This window comes from Canis lupus, chromosome 1 (genome assembly GCF_003254725.2).
Source record: "Canis lupus dingo isolate Sandy chromosome 1, ASM325472v2, whole genome shotgun sequence".
NCBI classification, from domain to species: Eukaryota; Metazoa; Chordata; class Mammalia; order Carnivora; family Canidae; genus Canis; species Canis lupus.
In genome coordinates, this window is record NC_064243.1 from 100148027 (window position 1) to 100166776 (window position 18750).

The following is an 18750-nucleotide window of genomic DNA, read 5'->3' on the forward strand; positions in this document are numbered from 1 at the left end:
TGCGCCACCCAGGGATCCCTGAATCTGGGTTTAGATGGAGGTTTTATATCACAGAATCCTGGAGCCAGGGAAACCGAAACTGGTCCAGCCTCATTTCTACCACTGATTGTCAACCTTTAGGTTGCCAAACTAGCATCAACTTTACCTTTGATAGATTTTACTCTCTCCCTCCACCTGGCCCTAATCCTAGCTCTGATCCCATAATCTGTTTCACCTATGATCAGACTCATCCTAACTGTCAAAATTATTGGGTCCAAACTAATGGAGGCTGTCCTTATTCTTACTGCAATATCCATCACCTTTGCCAAGGCCCTTTCACCAGTCCTTCTACGGCCCATCGTCAACCTTGTCATTTCTACCAACAGTCCGGTAAATATGGCCTAACTGTCTCAGACCCCTGGGACCCCCGCTGGGCAATGGGGGTAACAGCAAAACTTTACCAATGGGGTTATTCCTCCTATCCTACTGCCTCCCTCCAAATCTATAGATCATACATAAGAGTCTTACAGAACCAATCCACCCTAAAAGATCAAGCTGACACCATATGCACACAGGAACAACTTCTCCAAACCCATTTACAGACTAACCCAACTCAGGACCAGGATCCCTTCTCCTGGGTAAAGCTTATCCAACAAGGCACTTCTCTTGCCAACCTTTCTGGCATGGGCAATCTGTCCCATTGTTTCATTTGTGTCCCCCCAAACTCCCTTTGTGGCCATTCCCTTCCCTAATGCATTCAGCCTCACTAGCCCCGCACCCACGTCCCCAGCGCCTCATCTTTCTTCCCTGATGTTCCCCTATTTACTGACCCTCTCAACCACCAATTCCCTTTCTGTTATTCCACCCCTAACCTATCCCTTTGCAACGTCACCCAGTCAAACGCCACCTCTCATTATGCTCCTATCGGTGGTTTCTTTTGGTGCAATGGCACCCTATCTAAATCTCTCAATACCTCTGCCTCCCTCCTCTGTCTGCCTGTCTCCCTGGTTCCGTGATGAACTATCTATAGTCAGGCAGAAGTAGCTCTCCTCACCAGCCCCCTGGAAAAGCAGAAACAAGTGATCTTTCTCCCACTGGTTGTCAGGGTCTCCCTGGCCTCAACCCTGGTGGCCACAGGGTTGGGTACGGGGGCCTTGATCCATTTTATAGATTCCTCCAGGGACCTATCTGAGAAGCTTCAAATGGCTATCAAGGCTTCAGCAGAGTCTTTGGTTTCCCTACAACGCCAAATAACCTCGGTGGCCCAGGTAGCTCTTCAGAACCAACGTGCCTTGGACCACCTCACAGCCGAGAAAGGAGGAACTTGTATGTTTCTCAATGAAGATTGCTGCTACTACATCAACGAAACAGGTGTAGTTGAAACCAATCTCCACACCCTCGCCAAAGTTCGTGAGTCTCTCCAAAAACAGTATCACCCTGTCGACCCAAATACAACCCAATGGTGGCAGACCACACTAACCACATGGCTCCTCCACCTCCTAAGCCCGCTCCTAATCATTGGCATACTATTAATGGTGGCCCCTTGCCTTCTCTGATTCATCAAGGAACGAATCCGCGAAATATCTCAGGTATCAGTCAGTCAACTTATTTTACACCCCTATGCTTGCCTGCCCACCTCCGACATGCCCCACGATGCCCCTATATCAGCAGGAAGCAGCCAGATCTGAATCGTCGCCCCGTTATAACATAACAAAAGGATCAGAATGTTGGGCTGGCGAGACTGGGGACCTCAAAACAGCGACCCCACGCCAGCAGCCTCCCAATAAGGCCGCCTTATTGCCGCCCTACCCTAACTTAGCACACAAAGACCTGTAACTCTTGCCCTAACTGGAATGCAGCCCTACCCCCATCTTCCTGCCAACACCACCTTACCTCCCTACCCTAACTTAGCTTACAAAGACCTGTAACCCTTGCCCTAATTGGAATGCCACCCTGCCCCCAACTTCGCACTGAAAACTCTTTATAGATCCCCCTGCGGTTTGCCTGGGCGAGACTTCCCTGACTCAAGCCTCTCCCAAGTCGTCATGGAACCTCGCCCGGGAGCACTCCCCATTAAAGCACTCTCGAACCTACTGCCTGGTTCTGCCGTTTTTTAAAAATTTCTCCGCCATTCATTTGGGAAAAACCTAACACTTGTAGTCAGTTGCAGATCCAACAGGAAGAGACAGATTTGACTCTACCCTGACTTGACCTTGCAGGGGATACTATTTTACTCTCCAAGCCTGAGAAAGAAAAGTTTCCTCAAAAAAAAAAAAAAAAAAAAAAAGTTAAGTTTCCTCATTCCCCAACAGCTCAGCCAATGAGAAGCCATTCTACTTAGAGCTTCCAGTTTACTTCTTTGTTGAAGTTTGTCCTAAATGGCAATTCTCTTTTAGTCCCAAACTAACCATCTTTTGCAGGAAAAATAACTGGTAGTTGTTACTTTTAAGATTTACAGTTGGAAGTTACTTTTTGATTTTTTAAGTGAAAATTAGCAGTGTAAAAATAGTCAAATATATTTAAACATAAAACATGTAATGGAATTATCTAAATAGCATTTTATTTATTTATGTATTTATTTGAGAAAGGGCGGGGAGGAGCAGAAGGAGAGGGACTAGCTGACTTTGTGCTGAGCAATGAGCCCCAGGCAGGGCTCTATCCCAGGGTCCTGAGATCATGATCTGAGCCAAAATCAAGTTAGATGCTTAACTGACTGAAGCACCCAGGTGCCCCTGACTTGCATTTTAAAACAATATGTCTAGGTGATGTGGATGCTATGAATAACAATCATTTCTAAAAAAAAATTCTTACCTTTAATAAAGTCAGTGACAATGCTATTTCTACACGAAAAAGCTATTTCTTTTCAGGGAGAGTCTTACGCCCAACTTAACTAGGATTTGCTGGTCTTTTTTTTTTTTTTTTTTTTGCTGGTCTTTTTAAAGTCTTTTAATTAGACATGTTAATATTCTTCAGCGGCTCAAAGTTTTAATAATGAAATTGTCTCCATTGAATAGTACTCTATTGCTTGGGAATGTGGAATCTTTTAATGGCAAAACAAAATGATCAGGTCTAAAAACTTTCTAATTCATGAATCCCCAAATTATCCATGGTGCACATCGATATCACTATTGAAATTTCTCCAAGATCTTCGCTTTTTTCACCATCCAAATATCTAGAGACACTTCTGCCACCATCTTTGCATCACTACATAGTCATAATTAATAATTGTCTTTAATTTTTTACAATTGAGTTATAATTGACATATAAGATTATATTAGTTTCAGGTGTACAGCATAATGATCCCATATTTGTATATATTGTGAATGACTACAATAACTCTACTATCCATCACCCTACAGAGTCACAAAAATTATTAGCTTTCTATAATTTCCATTTTACAACTGTTTTTATTTTTTTACGATTTTATTTATTTATTCATGAGAGACACACAGAGAGAGGCAGAGACACAGAGAGGGAGAAGCAGGCTCCATGCAGGGAGCCTGATGTGGGACTCGATCCTAGGGCTGGATCCCGGGACTCCATCTCTGAACTCCAGGATTACGACCTGGGCCGAAGGCAGGCGCTAAACCGCTGAGCCACCCAGGGATCCCCTACAACTGTTTTTCTGAGATAATATCAATTCCTCATGCAGAATACTCCCCGTAATCACAGGGGAAATGATAACCGCTTTCCAATAATGAGATGAGATCATGGATTTAAGATACTCCTACATTTTGGGTTTCAGAGTACCCTTTGCATGCATGGTCCACTTGTGAACACTGCAGACATTGTCCTGTATCAAAATAGCATTTTTTTTCATTGTTCTTTTTTTGAGATCGATGTCAGATCTTATGGGAAGTGAATGCGAAGACATCGAGTAAGAGATGTGCATAAAAGTGCACAAAGGTTCACCAAATCGGACACCATAGATTTTACAGATCCATATTTGTACTCTTGCTTCAGGGTGGTGCATCCTCCTCCATCTTCCCTGTCATGCCCTATCTGGGGTATTTTTTCTCTTGTCTCTGAACAGTTCATTTCCTAAAATTGGCTCTAATTCTTCAGAGCACATGCAATATGAATTATAGTACGGTAATTTTTATTCGTTTCCTCTACCAGTGGACACATTTTGTGACTAACTGGAAAATTTTGTGCATTTGAATCTGTATCCTTTGGGAGCATCTGAGAGAATGTTTAGCTTCCTAGAGCATGCTGTGCTTCATGGACTTTAACAAGTCTCCAAACAGGTGCTCGGTTGCAACCAGACACCCCAGAAATCTGAGTATGCGTCCCCTTTAAGAAGGAGCTGAGTCCATCCTCAGTTCTGAGCCCCAGAGCCCTCGCGGCGGAGCTGGGGCTTTTGGATTGGAAGTGAGGTACGAGCGCCCTGACGTATAGCTCTGTGGCTCTGTCAGAACTACATTGTCCAGAAAGCTCTGCGACGAGGGGCGGGACTCTCCCCAAATCGGCTTTTCTGTTAGAGGTAAAACGCCAGCGCTGGACTTCCGGTGTGTTTCTAGTAGTCAATCATTTTGGCTTCACTGAAGTGCTGTCAGCCTAGTCGGGGATCCGGAACGCTGGGTGGGGACCAAGGTGACGACACTGAGAAGGTGCGAGGGGAGGCGCTGTCCCCGTCGCACAGACAGGGGTCCACGGCTTGGCGACGCCGCCCGGGCTGCGCCTCACGGGGGCCGGGACAGGGACCCCCCAGCCCGGGTGTCCGCTCTGCCCAACAAGTCCGATAGCGGTGGCCGCTCCCAGGACCCCCGCGCAGGTAAACGCTGGTCCCCCGGGCCCTCCCCGCGCCGCCGTCCACCTTCCCCTCCCCGCCGTCCGCCCTCCCCTCCCCGCCGTCCGCCCTCCCCTCCTCGCCGTCCCCCCTCCCCTCCCCGCCGTCCCCCTCCCAGACCCTCAAGGCCCAAGCGCGGGGCGTCTCTGCAGCCCCTGCGGCTCTTGCCCGGGTGCCCCGGAGAGGGAGGCGCTGGTGGGCGGGAGCGGGCTGCAGGGGAGGGGAGCTTGGTTAGGGGCGGTTCTGTCCCCTGAGGTTGAGCAGCTAGCCTGAAGTCACCTGTCTCCATATCAGGGCCAGGCAGGGGTATAGGGAGACCGGAGTCCGTCAAGCCCTGCCACGGACTAATTCCTCTAAGGCTGTCCTCTTTCCACATCTCCTACCTGCAAAAGCAGCTGTACGCCCACAGGGAAGTGGAGGGTTTCTCAGTCCCTCACCTCGAACCACAAGTTATATGGATTGTGGTGCGGTGGGGCTTAGTGCTATTCATTCAATCCTTGGGTCTAGGGATCCCAAACGTAGGGTTCTAAGTCTATGCCAGGGGTTTCTGGCAGTCACTGTAAACAGGGGTGGAAGGTTATCCCTAGAATTGATACCAGGATGTGGAAATTCTTTGAGGTAATAATGTAATGTTCAGAATGTTCAGGAAACTACAAGTCTGTCTTTCAGGTGGTAACAAGGAGTAGGGGGTTAGGAGTCAGGACTGCAATGGCTGCCTGAAAATTTGAGTGTCTACTCTGGAGGTAATGGGAAATTTGTATCAGAAGAGGGAGGGATCTTACCAAGGTCGTAACAAGCTCTATCTGGGTGCAAAGTAGGCAAAAACTGGGCTTGAGGAGGAAGAAGGAAGATCAGGGTGGAGGCTGCTGCCAAAGTCCAGCTGAATGTTAATAAACCAGAGTCATAGCTTAGATGTGGTTGGATTCTGTACTTGTGTTATTAATGGGGCAACTAGATTTTCTGATGTGAAGGCTGAGGGTGTGAAACAAGATTCAGAGATAGTTTTTGGTTTTAGAAGTAGGAATGAAAACATTGTCTACCATGAGGAACTATAGGAGTAGTATTCACCAGGAGCTGTGTTTTGACCCTGCTAAGAGTCAGAAATATTTTAGATAGCAATAAGTGGACGTATTTCAGTTTGCAGCTAAAACCATAGGTATGAAATGTGGCGTGTGGTTCAGGATGAACACAAAATGTAGTGGCTATTGTGTGGACACAGTGAATGAATGTGGGTCACATTTAGAAGAGATGATCTTCACGTTATGGTGGTAAAGACATTAAGGGGCCATGAAGGGGGGAGGGTGAAGGCAAAGGCCTGGGTCTCTGGCATGGATACCTGGCTGATGGTATCAAGTTTTACAAACACAGGTGAAAAAAAAAAAAAAAGGAAAAAAAAAAAACACAGGTGAAGGAGACAAGTGGTTATCAGTGGGGGTAAAAGGAGGGGAAAGAGGTGGAGGGGCCTTAGAGATAGTGTTGTCTGGCAGGGGGCCAAGGCTTCCAGGAGAAGAGTAGACATGAGCTGGATACAGAGACAGAGAATAATGAGGTAAGATCTCCAGTTAGAATAGGTGCTTATTCACCACTCCATATATACACCAGGGTTTTGGTGGGACTTTGGTGGGACTTGTGGTGTTCCATTCATCTTGAACAGTTAAGTCAGGAGCACATGTGGTCATCTGGAAGAGTCACTAGACCTGGAGTGGGCCCCCAGTGGGCTAGGCTTTGAAAGAGGGTTAGGTGGACAAAGGCTATGACTTTTGAGGGGACAGCAAGTAGAGCACAGAAGTAGAAGAGGGCCATGGTTTGTGAGAGCCGCATGTGGTTCTGTGTGGCATGAGTCTGAGCCAAGGAATGGAACCAGGCAGAGAGATCTTCATAGGTTTTGGTGCTGTGACCACTAGTGGAAGCCATGGGGTGTCAGAGATAATACTGGATCTTTTTGAATATGTCAAACATAATATGGATGCCATCTACCAAGTTGTAGCTAGCATAGGCCTAAAACTAAGGCCCATTATGGGTGCCCTTAATGTGTGGTGAAAATGGGATGGCTGCTTTGACATGAGTGCAAGTTCCCCTCCCCACTCTGCTCCTGCAGGTAACCTCTCCTAACACCACCTTTTTTTCCCCCTCTCAAACACCACCTTTTTATCAAGGAGACCAGAGCGGTTCCAGTTTATCCCTTTGTAGAGGGTTTCAGTTCCCTGCCAATCTGTGGATTATGTAACAAGCCAATCATATCTTCCTATAGGAACCAAGTTAAACATTTCTTGATACTACAAAGCTTACATCAAAGCTTCTTTTCTGGAGTACAACCTCCATGTGGCCGTGTGTAGCATAGCATGTCTTCCTCTCCCATGCTGTGAATAAGTGTGCTTAATGAATTGCTATCGATCTCATCTGGTCAGTGTCAGATATCAGATGTTTGGTCATCTCTATAACTGTAGGATGGAAATTCCACCCTCACCAGTGGGATGAAGAGATGCTGAATAAAACACAAATAATATGTGGAGAGTCCAGGGACATGGCCTGGTCCCATGGAGTGGGGAGTGAGGTAGTGGTGGCCATGGACATGTGGCTGTGGTATCCAGAGATGTACCCTCTAAAGAATGATATGTATTTGGAGAGAGAGTATACCTGATGGCTCTAGGACCTGGTATTGAGACCTTGGCCATAACAGGGTAGTATGAGCATCTGGATCCCTCTGTGCCAGGCCTACTGCTTAGATACATATTTGTCCACCTGCCTCTTGTTACTATTGTCTGGACCCCATGATTAATGAACCCATGAAGACACAATGGTACTGGTGGTGCCAGGACATAGTTTCTCCTCTGAGTTGGGGAGCTTGGAGGGAGGGTGGGCTTGGGGTAGATGTGGGGGGAAGGGATTGGGCTCCTCAGAAGTGGACTGTTTGTGGTTCATCTGTCACCATCCTGACAGGGGACTGTGACTTTGAGGACGTGGCTGTGTACTTTTCCTGGGAGGAATGGAGTCTCCTTGATATGGCTTAGAGATGCTTGCACCACAATGTGATGCTGGAGAACTTGGCACTTATAACCTTCCTGGGTAAGGCCCTCAAACCTACCCCTGTGTCCTGAAATACTTTTTGCCCTTCCTCTTTCCTGAAGGACATCTGTGTTCTTACGTCAGGACCATGGGCATTGCTTCCTTCTTTAGTGTCCTGGGTAGGTGCTGTGGCTGGTTGAGCAGAGATGTGGGCACTGCCCTCGTGTTCTTGAGCAGCCCCAGCACCTGCTTCTCTGCAGATTTTCAGGGAAGGGTACAGGGTCAGGAGTCTCACAGTCATCCTCATAACTCCTACGTTGCTTGCCCTCCCATTGGACAGGTTTATCTGGATCCAAGGCCCCTATGTGCCACAGGCCTACTTCCTTCATCTAGCGGACATTTATTCATGTCTATCTGTGCCAGGTATTGCCATTACTGAAATAGTCGCTACTTATATGGATCAGAATGCTTTCAAGACTCTCCTCTGAAGTTCTCTTTGTAATAGTTTTCTTTCCTGCAGGATATCATATACTTAGTTGTTTTGGAACAGTCATGTGTGCCCTTCTGTCTTGTCTTTAACTGAATACTTGTATCACCCAAATCCCATTCAGTTGCTTATGTTGGGGGTAGGTTAGAGAGCCCCTGATGCTTTTAGAGTGGAAATGAATTATCTTCGTTCATTCTGCTATAACGAACCAACATGGTTGGGTGGTTAAACATATATTTATTTCTCATACTTCTGGAGGCTAGGAAGTCCAGATCAAGGCACCAACATGGTGTAGTTCTGGTGAGGGCCCTGTTCTGGTTCATAGCTGCTATGTTCTCTCTGTTTCCTTACGTAGTGAAAGGGGCTAGGGAGCTCTCTGGGGTCTCATTTATAGGGGCACTAATCTCATTCATGAGGGCTCTACCATCATGACCTAATCTCTTCCCAGAGGCCCCACCACCTAATGCCATCACATTGAGGGTTAGAATTCAACAAGAATTTGTGGGGCGGGGGGCACAGACTTTCCACCTCTAGCTCCTAAAGTTGATATCCTTCTCACATGCAAAATACATTCATCCCATTCTAACAGCCCCCAAACCTTAATTCGTTCTAGCATCAAATCTAAATTCTAAAGTCTTATCTAAATCAGATGTGGGTGAAACTTGAGGTATGATTTACCCTGCAATACATTCTTTTCCAGCTGTGAACACATATAACCAAATAAGTTACGTGTTTCTAAAATGCAGTGGTGGAAAATGTCTACATTTTCATGTCAAAAGGAGAAATTGGAGGGAAGAAGGAGTGACAGGTACCAAGTAAATCCAAACATGCAGGCAAATTTCATTAAATCTTAAGCCTCAAGAATAATCCTCTATGGTTCAGTGGTATGCCATCCAGGCCAACGAGCAGCAGCCCCACCTCCAAGGCTCTCCTAGGCAGCAGTCCTGCCTCTGATGAGGTCCTAGATTGGGTTCTTATGGCTACAGCTTTTCCTAAGCTGGAATCATGAGCTAGTGACTCTACCAGTGTTGAGTCCAGGCCCTACTGCTCTGAATATTGCCCCTCTCACTCTGCTGAGCACACTGTGGCTCTCAGCAGGGTCCCCATATCTGAGGACCCCATAGGGACCTCCTGACCTGCCCGAACCAGAGACAGTGAGAGAGCTCTATGGGGTCACTTCTACAAAGACACTAATCTCTTTCATGATGACTTCGCTTTCATGATCTAATTACCCACTAAGGGCTCCCAGCTCCTAATACCATCACATCAAGGGCTAAGATTTCAACATGAGAATTTTGTAGGGACACAAACATTGAGTCCATGGCATGAATACAGTCACAGCACGATGTGCTCAATGGGAACCTGGCCCTGGGAGAGACACAATGTCAGAGCTGTATTCAAATCCTATCAGAAACCTATTCTGTTTGGTATTGGTGGTGCTAAAGACAATGGTGGCCAAATCTCATTAGTGCCTTTCCCATTCTTGACACTGACAACTTGTCATCTCTGCTGCTTGTCACTTCTACTTTTCCAGCTCGGGGTTATTCCCTGTGTTGGTGAACTCCACATCTCATGCTCTCCTTACATCAGCCTCCACGTGCTGTGTCATGATATATGTGCATATTCTGAGGCAACCATTGAATACCAGCTGCTCTGTTGTAGTCATGTGTTCTTGGGCCTGAACACACTCTTCTACATAACACACCCATGGCAGCAGAAGATAAGATCTACTGAATGTTGTTTGTAGAGGAAAAAGTAGAGGCCATGGTTCTTCTTCCTATATTGCACCCTATGGAGTATCTTTTACCTTGTGGGGCCTCCCACTCCTGTGATGTTTAGAGGCCCAGTTCTGCTAAGTAACCCATCTGCAATCTGTACCCAACTCTTTGGTCCTCAAAACAATCCCACTGATTCATTCCTGGGTTTGTCAGGTAATTTTCCAGAGGTTTCCCTTTCTCACCAGTCAGTGTGTACTTCACTAGTGTTTCTTTTCTTCAGGTTGCTGGTGTGGAGTGGAGGATAAGGCTGCATCTTCTCAGCAGTGCATTTCTGCAAGAGTATTGTCACCAGGCAGGACTTCCCAAGCAGGTATGTCTCCCCAGATGTACCTCTGTGAGATATGTGGACCCATCTTGAGAGACATTTTGCCCTTGGTTGAGCACCAGGAAACACATCCGGAGCAGAAACTGCACATGGGGCATGTGGATGATTTCCTGTCACTACAAACCTTCATCAGCACCATAAGCAGCAGATCAGAGATAAATAGTTCAGGAGCAACATGAGTAGAGCCTCGCTTTTGGAGAACTGCAAATTCCATGTGTTAGCGAAGCCCTTTACTTGTGAAGAAATTAGGAAGGATTTCCTGGTCAGCCTGGGCTTTCTCCAGCAAAAGGTCACTCACACTAGAGAGAAGTCAAACAGTGGAACTGAGTGTGTGGTGGCCTTCCACAGTGTAAAATATCATTATAACAGGGAAGACATCCTGAAAACTTTTAGCCCCCCAAACACCTTTATTCAGCACCAGCAAGTCCTCATGAGGGAAAAATGTTACAGGTGTGGTGAGTGTGGGAAATCCTTTAGCAAAAGCTGTAGTCTCCATAACTATTTGAGAGTTCATACTAGAGGGACGCCTGGGTGGCTCAGCAGTTGAGTGTCTGCCTTTGGCCCAGGGCATGATTCTGGGATTTGGGATCGAGTCCCACATCAGGCTCTGTGGAGGAAGCCTGTTTCTCCCTCTGCCTGTGTCTCTGCCTCTCTCCCTGTGTCTCTCATGAATAAATAAATAAAATCTTTACAAAAAAAAGAGAGAGTTCATACTAGAGAAAAGCCTTATAAGTTTGGGGAATGTGGGAAATCCTTTAGGCAAATTCTGGCCTCATTCAACACCAGAGAGTTCACACTGGACTAAGTCCTCATGAATGTGATAAATGTGGAAAATTATTTAGCAAGAAGTACAACCTCATTATGCATCAGAAAGCTCACACTGGTGAAAAGCCATATGATTGCAGTGAATGTGGGAAATTTTATAGCTACAAATCTTACCTCATTACTCACCAGAGAATTCATACTGGAATAAGACCTTATGAGTGCAGTGAATGTGGGAAATCATTTAGCCACAGCTCTAGTCTCATTTAAACACCAGAGAATTCACACTGGAGAAAGGCCTTATGAGTGTGAGAAGTGTGGAAAAATCCTTTAGCCAGAGCTCTCACCTAATTAAACACTGGGGAGTTCATGCTGAAGAAAGATCTTATGAGTGCAGAGAATGTGGAAAATTCTTTATCTCTAGGTACTGTTTCTTTCCACATCAAAGAGTTCACACTTGTGTAAGACCTCACAAATGTGATGAGTGTGGAAAATTATTTACCAACCTGTCCAACCTCATTAAACACCAGAGAGTTCACATTGGAGATAGACCATTTGAGTGTAATGAATGTGGGAAGTCTTTTAGCTGCAAATCCTACCTCATTACACACTGGAGAATTCACACTGGAGCAAGGCCTTATGATTGTGGAGAATGTGGGAAATCATTAACCATAGCTCCATGCTCCTTCAACACCGGAGAGTTCACACTAGGGAAAGGCCTTATGAGTGTAGTGAATGTGGGAAATCCTTTAGCCATAGATCTAGCCTTATCAGACACAAGAGAAGTCACACTGTAGAAAGGCCTTATGAATGTAGTGAGTGTCAGAAATCCTTTATCAGCAGCTCTAGCCTCATTAAACACCGAATAGTTCATACTGGAGAAAGGCCTTATGAATGCCGTGAATGTGGGAAATCCTTTAGCCAGAGCTCCAACCTCATTAATCATCAGTGAGTTCACACTAGAGAATTTATGGGTGCAGTGAATGTGGGAAATCATTTACCTTCAACTCTAATCTCCTAAAACATCAAAATGTCCACAAAGAATAAAATCCTTTCCATAATACAGCTAAGTCTGTAAAAGACTGCATTGTGCCCCCTCAAAATTCATATGTTCAAGTCCTACTCCCCAATGTAAATATTTTTAGGTGTGGCTTTTACTAAGATAAAAGAGGTAATAAAGATGGGGGCCTAATTCAGTGTGACTGTCGTCCTTATAAGAAGAAAAGGTATTAGAAGGTGTACTCTTGCACACTTTCTCTTTGTCTGTCTCCCCAAGAACAGAAGACAGACTATTTAATAAGACAGTTGTCTGTAAGCAAGGAAGGGTGACCTCACTACAGACCAATTCTGATGGTCTTGGAGTTCTAACCTCTAGAAGTGTAAGAAAGTAAATTTCTGTTGTTTAAGCCAAGTAGTCTGGTATTTTGTTATGGCAGCCTGAGAGGGGACAAAGATACAAAGTACCACATTATATTGTGTGTTCACTGCACTGATAGGTAACCATGAATAACCCCCAGAACATATAAAACAAGATAAAATAATTAAGAAGTCACAAATTTTAGAATTACTTTGCTTTTTTTTAAATTTTTTTATTTTTATTTATTTATGATAGTCACACAGAGAGAGAGAGAGAGAGGCAGAGACATAGGCAGAGGGAGAAGCAGGCTCCATGCACCGGGAGCCCGACGTGGGATTCGATCCCGGGTCTCCAGGATCGTGCCCTGGGCCAAAGGCAGGCACTAAACCACTGCACCACCCAGGGATCCCTTACTTTGCTTTTTTAACAGCTTTATTGAAGTATAATCAATTCCTGTTATTCATGATAGTTATGTTTTAGAAAGTCACTGTGAACACTGAATTAGTGAATACAGAACCACTGTTCCTGGGAAAATCAGGGATTAGGTTCCCAAGAGCCTCTAGTCACACTTTCATCAGTCAATACATAACATTGAAAAAAAATAAAAAAATACATAACATTGTTTTACATGTGTTTCTGTTTAAACGCAACTCACTTGCTGTATATTGTTGATTGAATATTATTGAACTCATGGCCAATAGCACTGTAACTTGTGCCTGGCCCATCCTTAAGCCTGACATGTAGTTTCTTTCAGGCATTTTCCTTGTGCTTAAGAACACTAAACAGGACTTAAGCACTAGGCGTAGGGGCCATGTGCAACACAAGATCATGAACAAAAACCACAAGCATGGCAATAATTAGATCAGGAGAAGAACACTTGTTTTCAGTATGAAATGAGAAGGCAGAGTGTGGCCTTGTAGACCTCATGCACATTGGGTGACTCAGTTTTTGTGGCCCTGTGTGTGTCTATGAGTGAATGCAAAAATGTGGGCTGATTTTATGGTTTCAATTTTTAGAAGATAGGCAAATTTATAAATACAAAATCCATGAAAAATGAGCATTGACTACATAGGTATCTTGTCATAAATTATGTATATTTAAAGCATTCAGTTTATGTTTGTGCTTTGATACATTCTTAAACTCATTATAAAACTTCCTTCTTGGCCTTCTTAATCTGTTCTTAAACTTTTACCATTTCATAGTCATTCTTTTTTTTAAAGATTTTATTTATTCATTCATGAGAGACAGAGAGGCAGAGACATAGGCAGAGGGAGAAGCAGACTCCTAATGGGGAGCCTGATGCAGGACTTGATCCTGGGACCCTGGGATCACAACCTGAGTCAAAGGCAGATGCTCAACCACTGAGCCACCCAGGTGCCCAATTTCATAGTCATTCTTATTTCCTCTGTTGCTATGCACATTGCTATGTTGTGTTGCTTCTAATCTTGACATCTCGTCTCTTATTGCACAATCTGCGGAACACATTTTCAAGTTCAGACAGCTCTTTGATAACCTCAACAACTTGCTCAAACAAAAATATTTGAACCATAATAAAACATTCTCAATGCCCAGTTTTTCTCTTGTCTAAAAATGTATTTGTTCTTTATGGGAAATTCATTGCCATCAGGTTCCAAAGTGTATTTATTACTTTAGTAGTTCTGTCTCATAATTCTCTTTCAACCTACAGCTAATGCTTTCATCTTTTTTATTCTTATTTATTCCTTGGAGTTCCTAAATCATTTGTTCATGAGCATTTCTCACATTCTGGATTTGTCTCTTTTTGCATATCTGATGCAATTTAGTTACCCTTCCCCTATATTTTCTGTATACTAGGTATTAATGAGATAGATCATAGACCTGTGATCCCAGGTAAGTATGTTGGTGAAACACCTGGAAACTCACAGTGTCTGTTTTTGCTAGAATATCTCATCTCAGTCTGGAAACCCAAACATTTCAGATACCATATGCCCCAGGTATATGACAAATGTGGGCTGCTTACACTGTAGCACAGCCTAGAGAAACATACATCCCAGCATTTCTCTGTGATAGGTATGTGGAACTGACAAACCTGTGGATGTCCCTTAGAGTCTGAGGACAGGTATGGCATTCTGACACTCCTCAACACAGCTTGGATCCACTTACACATATATCACCCTGTCCACAGAAAACAAGTGTGACAGATATGAGACACAACCTGCATTTGCAAAACACCAGGGTCCCATGGTGAAAAAGGAGGTACTGACACTACAGCAGATATGGCCATAAGAACACACATGTACTACATACAAACGTGAGATAAGCATGTGATAAAGATTTGCCCAAATTAATATCTGAGATACACATACAGTCATATAGTCACACAGTATCCATCCATGGATTGCACGTGACAAGGCAGAAACAGTGTGGCTTGGAGATAACAACCTTCCCTATCATCCCTGCAGGTTTGATGATATGCTGATGGAAGTGAGAACAAATGCTGGTGAAATCATTATCATGAACCAAATGATGAACCTATCTACCCTTCCAAATGTAACCTCCTTCCCCTGGATAATCCCTCTCACTGTCTTGCATGACTTTCCTTTCCTAGACAACCATTTGTTTATTTCAGTATAGTTTGCCTTTTCTACAATTTTATAACAGTTGAATTTTTATTTTTTGTGATGCAGTTTCTTTCCTGCCACATAATTATCTTGAGATATTCTGTATGCATATGATGTATAAATAGTTTAGGTTTTTTTTTTGCTTGTTTTTATGTGTTTTTCTTCTACCAAGTAATATTCCTAAATTTTATTTATTTGTTTATTTTGTAGAGAGAGAGTGCAAGTCAGGGCAGGGGAGGAATAGGGGAGAGGGAGAGATCTTTTTTTTAAAAGACTTCATCTAGAGAGTGAGCATGCAGAGCATGCACGAGGTGAGGGTTTGGAGGGGTGAAATGGGGTGGGGGAGTGGGGCTGAGGGAGAGGGACAAGCAGACTCCTTACTGAGTGTGGAGCTCAATGTAGAGCTCAATCTCATGACCCTGAGATCATGACCTGAGTGGAAATCAAGAGTCAGAGGATCAATCCACTGAGCTACCCAGGCTCCCCTCCCCTGAGTGATATATTTTTTTAAATATTTTATTTATTTATTCATGACAGACAGAGAGAGAAAGAGGCAGAGACACAGGCAGAGGGAGAAGCAGGCTCCATGCAGGGAGCCTGATGTGGGACTCGATCCCCGGTCTCCAGGATCACATCTTGGGCTGAAGGTGGCCCTAAACCACTGGGCCACCGGGGCTGCCCCCCTGAGTGATATTTTATTGTATGTATAGAACACAATCTGTTTTTACATTCATCTGTTAATTAACATGTAGTTATTTCTGTATTTTTGGCTGATAATGTTGCCACAGACATTTATATTAAGTCTTTTTATGGCAATTTGTTTCATCTCCTTAAGACCTGAGAGTATAATGACTCAGTGAGTGTATCTATTGTTAAGGAACTACCAAACTGTGTTTTTAAGGTGGCTAAACAATTTTACAGTCCTACAGTCCCAGTGGTGCTTGAGAATTTCAGTTTCTAGATTCTCACCAATAATTGGTTTAATCAGTCCTTTTAATTTTCATCATTTTTGTTTCTTGAATCCCTTTGGTGGGGGGAAAGGAAGCACCGTGCCTTGTAGCCTTCTTTGGCTTTAAGATAAACTTTTCCTCAATTAGAAATAGAACTAATATAACCAGAGGCTTGGAAGATGGCCTGCACTGAGAGTAGGAAGTTCTCTCCTCCTACAGTAGGAAAGGACTCTTCAGATGGCCTCGGTTGTGTGCAAGTAGTCCTGCCATTCAGGACACATGATCGAACAGACTCCTTGGAATTGAAGATCGTGCTGGTGAGAAAATGTCCAGTGTTTGGTTCCTAGCAACCCATAGCCAGAGAATCACAATGAATGCCCCTGGCTCTCTGGAGGATGCCCATACCATCTGCAGTCCAGATTTCTACATCATTTGAAACAACTCCTGTTGTGTCACTATGCCCAGAAAAACAGAATGGTCGAGGGCAGCCCGGGTGGCTCAGCGGTTTAGCGCTGCCTTCAGCCCAGGGCGTGATCCTGGAGACCTGGGATCGAGTCCCATGTTGGGTTCCCTGCATGGAGCCTGCTTCTCCCTCTGCCTGTGTCTCTGCCTCTCTCTCTCTCTCTCTCTCTCTCTCTCTCTGTGTGTCTCTCATGAATAAATAAATAAAATCTTAAAAAAAAAAAAAAACAGAATGGTTAAATGTGAGGCATCAAATTTCCCTACATCCAGAACAGCCTTGCTGTATTTGATTATAAGATAGAATTATAATATAAGATACATTATACTGTATACATCCTGGTTATAACCAAGATTTAGCTGGATCAGAATTGGAGAACACAAGTGGGCTGCATAAGCAGGTAGTTGAGACCCCACCACAGTAGTGATAATTCTGTCCAACGACTATTCTTGATGTTTTACACAGCCAGCTGGCGGGGGAGGGTGCAGGGAAAACCTGAGCTTTGTTTCTGCATTCATCATTGTCATAGACTGAATTATGTTCCCCACTCCAAATTCATCTGTTGAAGCCCTATTCTTCAGTGTGATGGTATTTGAAAATGGAACCTTTGGGAAATAGAGTTAAATGAGGTTGAGAGTATAAAGTCCTCATGATGGGATTAATGTCATTATAAGAGATCCTAGCGAACTTACTCTCTCCTGTCTTTTCTTCTCTCTCTCCCTCCCCCTCTCTCCTTATTTTAACTAGTCCATACATGTACATTGTTCAGCATATTTTCTTTCACCTGCTGTATAATTGAGGCTGAGAACACACTTATTAATTGGTAGATTTCTACAGAAATATTTTGTCTCAGATGTACTGTGAAATTTCCTTATGCTCTTTTTCTATGTATCTTAACTGCTGAATTCATTCTCTTCAAACCCTGTTTAAATGAATCTGATTTATGATCGTGTGATGCAAAATGACCAGTGCTATTAGGATGTTATTCCATACACCTGATTCTCACTTCCATGGTTAAATCTTTGATTAATTAAGAGTCATTCTTCTTCCCCCAAATTTAATGTGTTTTACTTTTTAAAAATTGATTTAATGTAAACAAGAACTGTTTCAAAAAACAAAGAGCGTTCTCATTTCAATTAATCTCATTATGAATAGTAATCATGACTTTTAAAAAATAATATTTATTTATTTATTGATGATAAGCAGAGAGAGAGAGAGAGAGAGAGGCAGATGGGAAGCAGGCTCCATCCAGGGAGCCCAGTGCAGGACTCGATCCTGGGATTCCGGATCACGCCCTGGGCGGAAGGCAGGCGCTGAACCACTGAGCCACCCAGGAATCCCCATAATCATGACTTTTCTAAATGGATTTAGGATTACCTGGTTTTATTTATTTATTGTTTTAAAGATTTTACTTTATTTATTAATGAGAGGCACAGAGAAAGAGAGAGAGAGGCAGAGACACAGGCAGTGGGAGAAGCAGGCCCCATGCAGGGAGCCTGACATGGGACTAGATCCCCGGCCCCCAGGATCACGCTCCAGGCAGAAGGCAGCGCTAAACTGCTAGGCCACCAGGGCTGCCCGGATTACTTGGGTTTAATGATTTGATCTTATATTCACTTTTTTTTCACATGATGAAAACTTTGGTTCTTAATAGCACTGATATTTGAAAATAACAATGCCATTAGTTTACTAGAAATATAATGGAAAACAGTTTGAATATTTTCAGGTATTTTTTTCTTTAAGTTATAATCAACTAGTGATGTAGAGTCAATAGTTTGTATTTTTAAATATAATCTCTCTTCATAGGAAATGTTTTTAAAAATATTGACTCTTTCATAGGAAATCTTTTTTAAAATACTGCTTTTGTTTTAATGTTTTGAATTAAATACTGTTTTATGATTAGGTAAAATGTTTACATTTGTGAAATGTCAAAGCAATTACAATATTAATTCAGATAATTGTAGCTTCACCATGATCAGTGTCTGCCCCTATACGAAAATATGTCAATAACTTATTTCCTAAAAAAATAAATAATAATAATAACTTATTTCCTACTTTGTTTATAAAAATATATATATATGTTTAAATTCCTCTGCATTTTTAGATACTTTTTTTTGCAGTTTAGATTCACACAAAATTGAGCAGAATATGCTGAGATTTTCCCCTATACCCCTTCATCTACACATGAAGTCTCCCCCATTGTCAATATTCACCATGAGAATTCCACATTGTTGCTTTTTTAAGGTTTATTTATCTA

At 43.5% G+C, this 18750-nt stretch overlaps 2 protein-coding genes across 2 annotated transcripts in view; both read left to right on the top strand.

The window, feature by feature from the left end:
* The first annotated feature begins 216 nt into the window (after positions 1-216).
* Positions 217-18750, top strand: part of LOC112643345 (zinc finger protein 671) — a 65026-nt gene continuing 46492 nt past the window's right edge. Inside the window, exons 1-5 of the mRNA XM_049108288.1 lie at positions 217-369; positions 1248-1389; positions 4280-4355; positions 4585-4753; positions 10260-10349. Coding sequence (XP_048964245.1) covers positions 217-369; positions 1248-1389; positions 4280-4355; positions 4585-4753; positions 10260-10349 — 630 coding nt within the window. The remainder of the gene's footprint in view (positions 370-1247; positions 1390-4279; positions 4356-4584; positions 4754-10259; positions 10350-18750) is intronic.
* On the top strand, positions 10540-14918 carry LOC112645635 (zinc finger protein 256-like). The gene is given in 5 exon segments (XM_025425303.3): positions 10540-10713; positions 11124-11390; positions 11392-11448; positions 11450-11789; positions 11792-14918. Coding segments are annotated over 5 exon segments (1125 nt in total). The 3' UTR covers positions 12079-14918.